Source organism: Arachis stenosperma, chromosome 1, assembly GCF_014773155.1.
Source record: "Arachis stenosperma cultivar V10309 chromosome 1, arast.V10309.gnm1.PFL2, whole genome shotgun sequence".
NCBI classification, from domain to species: Eukaryota; Viridiplantae; Streptophyta; class Magnoliopsida; order Fabales; family Fabaceae; genus Arachis; species Arachis stenosperma.
This window is the reverse complement of record NC_080377.1, coordinates 79946824-79956180: the sequence shown is the minus strand read 5'-3', so window position 1 is coordinate 79956180 and position 9357 is coordinate 79946824. Positions and strand designations below refer to the sequence as shown.

Here is a 9357-nt window from a genome sequence, read left to right as displayed (position 1 = left end):
ATTAATCTTTGTCACTTAGAGTATTATTCTCATTGAATCTTAGTATGTAACCAGTTTAGAATATTATTGTCACCTATAATATTGTTATTAAAGGCGGAGAAACAAAAATACCAAGACAACGATGGTGGAAGAGTGGGGGCAAAACCGTACATTTGCACGTGGCATGTCTATATATACCTATCACTACGGGGGTTGAGAGTCCCAAACTCCCTCTTTCGCCATTACAACACCATTTTCCTCTTCTCTCCACCGTATCCAATTCCCTCTTCTTCTTCTTCCTCACACTTTCTCTCTTTCTCTCTCTCTTCCTTTTCTTTTTCTTTTGCTCTTTCTCTCAAATGGAAGAACAAGACAACAGAGAACTTGAGCTTCTACCGTCTTCGCGCGCCGATTCCTCTCTGCTCCGCTTCCGATCCACGGTTTCTTCGTCTTCGCTGGCGGAGGTAGCGCCTTCTGTGGACCTTCAGCTTTCGATAAGCGTGGGACGTCCGACGGCTGCGGAGTGCGTGGTGCGGATGTGCGAGGGCGTGGAGGCCCTGAAGTGGGAGGCGGCGGAGCAAATCAGGCTGGCGGCGATGGAGAAGGCGTATGCGGAGCGGGTGAGGGAGCTCACGCGCCGGGAGATGGAGATGGCGCAGTCGGAGTTTGCGCGCGCCAGGCAAATGTGGGAGCGAGCAAGGGAGGAGGTGGAGAGTGCCGAGCGGATGAAGGAACGCGCCACCGCCCGCCTCGGCTCCTCTTCCTCCACCTCTTCCTCCTCTTCTGCTATGGAGATCACGTGCCACTCGTGCCGGCAGAGGTTCAGGCCTGCCTGATCGCCCGGACACATGGATCCTCTTGTGTTAAAATTCTTTACACTTAATTCTCATCACTGATCACTTTCATTTCTCATCTATATTATTATTGCTGCTTTTGTTTTTCTTATCTGTCTTTTGTTGTGTTTCTAACCTACAATAAGGAAAATGAATTGAAATGACTTTGTTTCATAAGCAATAACTGAAAAAAATAATTAACCTCATTTTGTTATCTTTCTAATTTCATTTATTTTTGTTCATATGGTAGATGATGATGATGAGCTGGATCAGTAGTAAGTAACAGTAGTACTCGTATAATATTAAGTTTGATGCATATGTTTGATTATGACCAGCAATGATTTAGTTTTGATTATTGAGCTTTTTGTTATGGATGATACTGGAAGGAAAGACTTTACAAGCTTTTGATGAGACTCAAAAAAGCATATTATTATCTAAGAGAGTAAGAGATATGCTTTTCCACTAGTTAGGACGTTTTTTTCCTTAGACATAAAAATAGCATAAAATTAAAGTTTTTATATAGATGAATTTCATACATAACTTTACTGGTTCTCATGAAATCACGCAAGTTATTATTTGTTGTACCTTATTACCAAAGTAAAAAAAAATGTTGGTTTTTTGTGATTTGATTTGACAAGAACATGCCGCAGAATTTAATTAGTACATGCGTACGAGAAAGAGGGAATGATGAAATTCCAAGTTTGGTTCCGAAAATGTTATAATAATTATTATTTGGGTTGAGCGAATGGGGGTAAATGGAATAAATGAATTGATGAACACAAGTGGATGTGCTCGTGTTGAAGTAGTAGTACTATATAATACTCATATAGCACTAGTAGTACCCTCCTTGTTCTGTAGTTTTCAAAGATCTAGTTTATGCTCTCTCTCGAGGATTGCAACAAACATAGCGTCACTACTTTTTACGATCTTAAATCAAAATCATTATCGGATCAATGTTTTTCATCATTCTGCATATATCCCTAGCTAGTACCCCATTCTTGGCATCTAGTTCGAATTTGTATATAAAAATAATTATTCATGTATTTCTTTTCATCAATGGTTTAAACTTTTAGAAAAAAAGTAATTTTATGATATAATATATTGATATAAGAATTTTAATAAAAAATATTTATATAAATATTTATACAAATTAAATTTCCAAAAGAAATTTAAATTTTTTTATAGAAACAGATTTATGATAATTAATAATAGTAATAATAGTAACTTTTAAATCATCAGAACATATATTTATTGCTTATATATATTATGATGGGTCTAATCATATTAACGCCATGATTACTAATAGTATTAGTATTATTGTTAGTTGGTAATATATATAATCCTTTAAAAAAAAAGAATAAAGGTCGTAGAAGGCTTTGGATGAGTTAGAAATGGTGAAACACGGGCCCTAGTTAGAACAAATGAATCAGTACAAAAAGCATATATAGTGTAACGCCAATCGCAAGACATAGGAGATATAGATATATTAAAATAGCTGTATCCACTTGTATTCAACTTCTTAACTTTTGCTCATCACAAACCAAACACCCACTATATCACTGTCCATAATATTATTGGATATGGATTATTATTACCGACTAAAAAGCAAAGCATCAATCAGAGCATTGATGAGGAGTAATAGTACAGTAGTGTGTGCTCCTGTTCACAGATATATGTTGCTAGATTATTCGAATCCATAAATCATTTGTGTATTTTTTGTATTTCGGAAATTAAAGCTTACACATACCTTTCCTTAATTGTAAGTAAAAGTATAGGGTATCAATATTTTATCTGTTAATTTATTATCAATAATATTTAATTATTATATTTTAAATATATATATAAAAAAATATATTTAAAAATATATATAAAGACATTTTTATTAGACATTATTATAAAAAAATATTTTTATTAGATATATTCATAAAAATATTTTCATTAAACATAATTATAAATAAAAATTGATAGAAATTTGTAAATATAGTGTTAATAATGTAGCAAGATTATAATTATAAACTAGCTATTATCATTAATAGCTAGCCTCTAATGTTTGAGCAATGTTATAACATCAGTAGAATTTATTATTTTTTATTAATAATTAATTAATCAGTAAAAATATTAATTAAAAAATGATATTGAGTTATTAGATTAAAGATATTAGATTATATATTAACTAAAAATATTAGTCAATAAGGGTTAGGTTAATAAAAATGGAAAGTATATCATTTTTTAGAAAGGAAATTTTGAATTTAAATCTTACAAATAAATACTAAATATAACTTTAAAAACTACGTATAAAGAAAAATAGTTTAGAAACAAAAATTTAGTTACCAAATTATATATATATAAAGCACTTTCCAATCTGGATTGTATATATTAGATGAGGTATTACAACTTTTAGCTTTTATGATGCACATTGTAACAATTGCAATATAACAGTGCATATACCTAATAGGCTAATACCCCTTTTAACCCTAATACGATTGGAAAGTATTAAAGTATAAGAAACATCGATATTTTAGTAATTTTTAATTATTGATCTTAATTATATATTATATATATTTTTTATAATTAAGATCAATTATTAAAAATTATTGAGATATTAGTATATCGATACCTGTGAAATATGGACATTTTATTAAATTGTCATATTTGCGTGTTGGACACATTTCGAACACGACATTTATCGATATCCATTCGATACGTGTATTTACTATGTTTAATTGTGTCTTAATTAAAAATTTTTTTTTAGATATTTCTAGACACACCTAAATACCATCACGTGTCAGCGTATCCAATCTTATTCTTAACATATATTCTTAAAATAAATTTAGATATAGTATATATTATTATTTATTAAAACAAAAAATATTTTAAATATTTGTATAATTAAAATAAAACAATAAAAATAATTAAAAATTTTAGTTTATATTTTAATATTAATAAATATCAAAATATCATTATAATTTATTTAAAATATACTTTATATTTTATATGTGTTTCTGTGTCATATAAAATTTTAAGATTTATATATCAATAAACATATTTTATATTATATCGTGTCTCATATCCATATTGGTATAAATGTATGTGCGCCATAACTCGGTACACTTAAAAATTTTCAAATACGATTATGTTGCAGTAATATTACGAACACGAAATAGCATACTACAATTTCAACTTAATACGGCTGCAATAGTAATAATGACTGAAATCATCATAGAAGATTAATAAAATTTATTATTTTTATTTAATATTTAGCTAATATTAAATTTTAAATTGTAATGTTAAGAAAATAATTTTTTAACTAATAATAGTAATTTTATAAAATTATTTTATTTATTTTAAATTCTAACTCTAAATTATAAATTCTTAACTCTGCTTTAAATTATAAATCTTAAATTTTTAAAATTAAAAAAATAAAAATATTAAGAATTAAAAAAAAATTGATTATATATTAGTTAATAATTTATAATTGGCCAAGTGATCAACTAACTCGTTCGTTTAAATAAGTGTACGAAACTCGTATCACGTTTTATATATGCAAGAATTTATTAGTTAACAATAAATCCTTAAATATAGCTTCGATCTATATCGAATTAGTCTTTAACCAGTTAAATTAAAAGATACTGTAAAAAACTAAAAAAAAAGTTAATTCTCTGTATTTTTCAGTTTTAAATACTAAATTTAATTTTAAATTTTAAATCTTAATAATATAAAAATAAAATATTAATCTAAATGATTGACTAATAATATTAATAAAAAGTGTTATCCCTGCCATCTATATTTATAATTGCAAATCACACTTTAAAACACCATTATGATTCTTACATCTATCTCATTGGATAACAATAAGATTGTGTGTTATAATTTGCTATACTATATAACACAAAGATAATATCAATAACAGTACTTACAAAATTAGCTTGATATGTCAGCAACCATTGCAAGTAACATAACACTCGGATACAGTTAAAAGTGTCATGGGTTGGCACAATAATACAGTAGTCAATTTGATTCTATATTATCAGCTGAAACGAAATTATTACCTTTTTTATTTTTTAAAAAACAAAAAAAGCATCCAGTGGGGCTTGATCATAGACTTTGGGGAAAAAGTATGTTTAAAAGAGAAGGCATGAAGTCACAATCTTGATTATTTAAGAACATTTGAACCCAGCTTCTAATTTAGTTCAATATCTATATTAATGTATCTCAATCTTATATAGCAATTTTAACGAGAATATTATTTCCTGATCGTGAATTGGCTTACTAACCACTAGGGGTCACTTCTACCAACTATTCATTCATCGACTTGCTTCAAAAGAAAGTTTCTGTAATTTTTCAAAAATATTTTAGTAAATGTCAAATTAATTAATCAAAATTAACTATCCAATATATATATATGTGTGTGTGTGTGCGAGTTTATTGAAGACAGAAATAAAATAGAACTCTTTCAAAAAAAAAAATTATTTTTTGAAGAGTCAAACTTATTGAGTAAACTTGATTGAATAGAAAAGGTTTTGCATGTTGCTGCAGCTTTAATTGAACAACGCCTAGTTACAACTTTTATTTATTTATTTATTTTTGCTTCTCAAAGGACGTAGGATTTTGAAAAAATGATCCCCCTTTCCAGTTGTAGGGTACAAGAAATCGATATTTTCTTCTTTTTTTTTTTTTCCTTCCCTTTTTTCCTTTGTTTCCAAATTAATTTCCGAACGCCACCTATATGGAACCCCACTGTTCTTATATCGTAGGAGTTGTATCACTCACTAGTTATCTTCATCAAAATAAATTCTTTTGTGGTGAGCTGGCACTAAAAACTTAATGATCATATAATTGAGTAATAATAATGATAATACATATGACTATATATATTAGCCATTAAAATTAATAACTAATATAAATTATTTATACACAAATATATTAATAAATGATTTTAATATATATATATATATATATATATATATATATATATATTAAAAGTATTTTGTAACAAAAGAATTTAACTAAAATTAGTTTAAATTTATTTTATTTAGTATTTACTATTTACGATAAAAATTAATGAATATTAAATAATATATATATATATAAGTCAAGTCTCTGGTGGCTATCTCTATGGTAACTAGTGGTGGCTAGAGCTACACTTTTAACTTAAAAGTGTAGCTCTTCACAAAGAAAAGCATCACCTAATGGAAAAAAGTAAATTAGAAGATTTAAGAGAAGAAATAATTAAGTTATCAAAATTAATAGATCAAAAATTAATGATTTTAACTAATGTTAACTGTAATGACACCGAATTCTCAAAATCTTTATTTTACTATAAGTTTTATTGAAGGACTTCAAAAACCTGAAAAAACTTATTTTTCACACGGAATTTCTAAAAAATGTTATCATGGAAATGATTCCCCACATCTATATCATACTTTTAACCCACAATTAAATTCTATAGTAGATATGCTTGAAGAAATATTAACATCCATAAAATTTCAAAGAAATAAGGAAAAAAAGAATCCCAAGGAAGAAAAATTTCAAAACATAATTAACATAACAGATTTAAAAGTAAAACCACCACTAAAATTATGAATATTGAAGAAAAATTAGAAGAAGTTATAACTACAACAGAGGCGGCGTTTAGCGGCGGTTTTTTCCTAACTAGGAGAATGATCAAGTCCACTACTCACATATGCAAAAGATGAATGGATGCAATATTAATAAATCAAATTTATCATAGTGGAATCAAATATCCAAGCTTAGAGGTAGAACATAGATGAAGAGTAGAATCCAAAAGCCACAATGGAGTTCATTATGAAACCTGTAACGTTTGTTTGTACTAATATCCAAGCTTATGACAATCTGCTAATTAATCGTACTGAATGAAATCCCTAACTCGAAACAGCTTCAATTAACCCCGATTTATAGAAGATAAGGACAAATACATGTTCAGAACTTTGAACCAGTAATGAAAACCAGAAGAAAAGCTCAATGTGGAAGAACGAACCAGTGAAAGGGGGAAGCAGCGATGGCTAGGATTCGCGCACGGTGGAGGACGATGTCGCGGTTTCATGCACTACCAATGAGATGCTCAACTTCGCAGCTCTGCTCCCGCTCGTGTTTGGCGCGCTACCAAAATCAAGTGACGGATTTCTGCAAAATTGGGGGGAGGGGGTTTCAATTAATGGCAGTAAGGTAAAGGGGGCAATTGAATTAGGGAATTGAAACTTACCTAGCGGCGTTTCTGGGTGTACTCACAGGTAGGTTGCGCCAGAGGGAGTTTGGGTGCTCTTCGCGCCTCTGCTGCAGCTTTTGTTCGCGCCAAGATTTTGGGTAAAGTTATGAGGGTTGAAGATATATACAACAAATTGGCAGCGGTTCTGACTGCACGGCCGCTATCCAATCACGTTTAGCGGTACCAATCCAGACCGCCGCTGACCTCAGCCGGGATCTCTTCAATTAGCGGCATTTTTGGCCACCGCCGCTGTTTAGCCGCCGCTAGGCTCCGCCCCTGCTGTAGTGTTACAATGCTTTTTAAACAATTAAAAATGGCTCAAGAAAATAATATTATGGAACAGGAATTTCAAATAGAAGAAGAATTAGTAAATTCTGAAAATATAGAAAATGAAGAACATATCTTAGATTATTCAAGTGACGAAGAACCAGCAATTCCAATACAAGTTAAAAATGAAGCTGGAACATCTAAGGATAATCAATCTCAATTTAAATGGGAAACAGGTTTTGATAATTATGCTTTTAAAAAAGGATTTATAAATAAAGATTCAAAATATACAAAATACCATCAAAATACGTCCCTAAAATCCAGAAAATAGAAGGAGAAAGAATGCTTGACTTAGACTGTAAAAAGAATGAAAAAGAAATTTTCGAAAACTGGTTGAATTCCTTTTTATTAGAAGCTTTTACTAATCCAAAGCTTAGTGAATTGTCTGGAAGAGATATTTGGAACTACATAGGATTTCATACTAAAGGAACTATAAGAGATTATATGACATCAATAGAAAACCAAATAATAGAAGAATTAGCAACAAAAGCAACAACATATGATAAGATATTATATATAATGATGATTCTATATAAAGAATTTTTTGGAAAAAATATTATAGATCATAAACAAGAAGTCTATAATAAAGAATATCAAGAAGCAAAAAACCATTTAGCTAATATTCAGATATATGATCTATGTAATGTGGAATCTTATATATGCGAATATAGAATACATTATTACAAATTAAAAGAAGAAGATAAAAATCATTATCTTAGTATGTATATAACAAAACTTCCATATCCTGCTAATGAATTTATAATGGGAAGATTTATAAGAGAGATAAATAGAGGGACAATTGAAAATAATTTTGGTGGAGCAACCTCTGCAATAAGAGAGGAAATAAAAGAACGTTGTATGCAAGAAGCAACTCAAAAAAGATTTGCGAATATAATTAGAATTTGTTGTCAGGATAATGAAGAGATACCCCAAAAATATGGTCTCAATAAAAATTTTCAAAGAAAAAGAAAACATCAATTTAGAAAAAGAAAATACTATCCAAACTGGAGAAAAAAGATATTTTAGAAAAGAAAATAACAATAAAAACAAAAGACAAAGAAATAACTATTGCCCGAATAAAAAAGAAAATTGTAAATGTTGGTATTGCCAAGAAGAAGGACACTACGCAAATGAATGCCCGAAAAAGAAGGATAAAAAGGATCTTACTAAACAAATAGAAATTGCTAAGTCTTGTTTTATGGAACCATTAGAAGAATCTGATGATAACTTAGACTATATTTTTGAATATGTCTCGGAAACAGACTCAGAGACTGAGTAATAATGCTACATTTATTACTATAAAAATAACAGAAAAGTTCATAAATGCTTTCATAGATTCTGGGGCAACACAATGCTTTGCTAGTTCAAATATAAAACTTGATTGGAAAAAATTAAAAAAACCATTAAGAGTTAGAATAGCTGACAAATCAACACATAAAATTGACCAAAAAGCAGAGATGGTTGAAATTTTTATTCAAAATTATAGGTTCATTGTTCCATCTATATATATGTTAGATTCTGGAATGGATTTTATCATAGGAAATAACTTTTTAAAGCTATATCATCCATTCATTCAAGAATTAACATATATAGTTTTAAAAGCTCCACACGATTCTTCAATAAATCAAAAATCAAAACGTATAAAAAATACCAACTACTACTATAGATAAGATCTTAAAATTTAAAATATTTTCTATATTAGAAACATGTTATTTAAATCTATACTTTCAGATAAATATTCCAAAAAATAATCTTGAAATAAAGATAGAAGAACTCTTGGATGAAATTTGTGCTGAAAATCCTTTAGATATTAAAAATACAAATAACGAATTAGTAAGCATTAAATTAAAAGATCCCACAAAAGAAATAAATGTTCCAAATAAAATTCCTTATTCCGCAAGAGATAGAGAAGAGTTCTCATTAGAATGTAAAGATCTTTTGGAAAAAGGAATTATAAGATTAAGTAAAAGTCCTCATGCGGCCCCAGCTTTT

General features: G+C 29.0%; 1 protein-coding gene across 1 annotated transcript; it reads left to right on the top strand.

Annotated features, from left to right (window-relative positions):
- Positions 1 to 214: 214 nt before the first annotated feature.
- Positions 215 to 1304, top strand: LOC130943643 (protein indeterminate-domain 16). The gene has a single exon (XM_057871617.1). The coding sequence runs from the start codon at positions 339 to 341 to the stop codon at positions 813 to 815; it is 477 nt and encodes a 158-aa protein (XP_057727600.1). The 5' UTR covers positions 215 to 338; the 3' UTR covers positions 816 to 1304.
- Positions 1305 to 9357: the final 8053 nt, after the last annotated feature.

Bases quoted from the DNA above. Each gene is read 5' to 3' on its own strand.
- LOC130943643 (XM_057871617.1), top strand. From the start codon at position 339: ATGGAAGAACAAGACAACAGAGAACTTGAGCTTCTACCGTCTTCGCGC.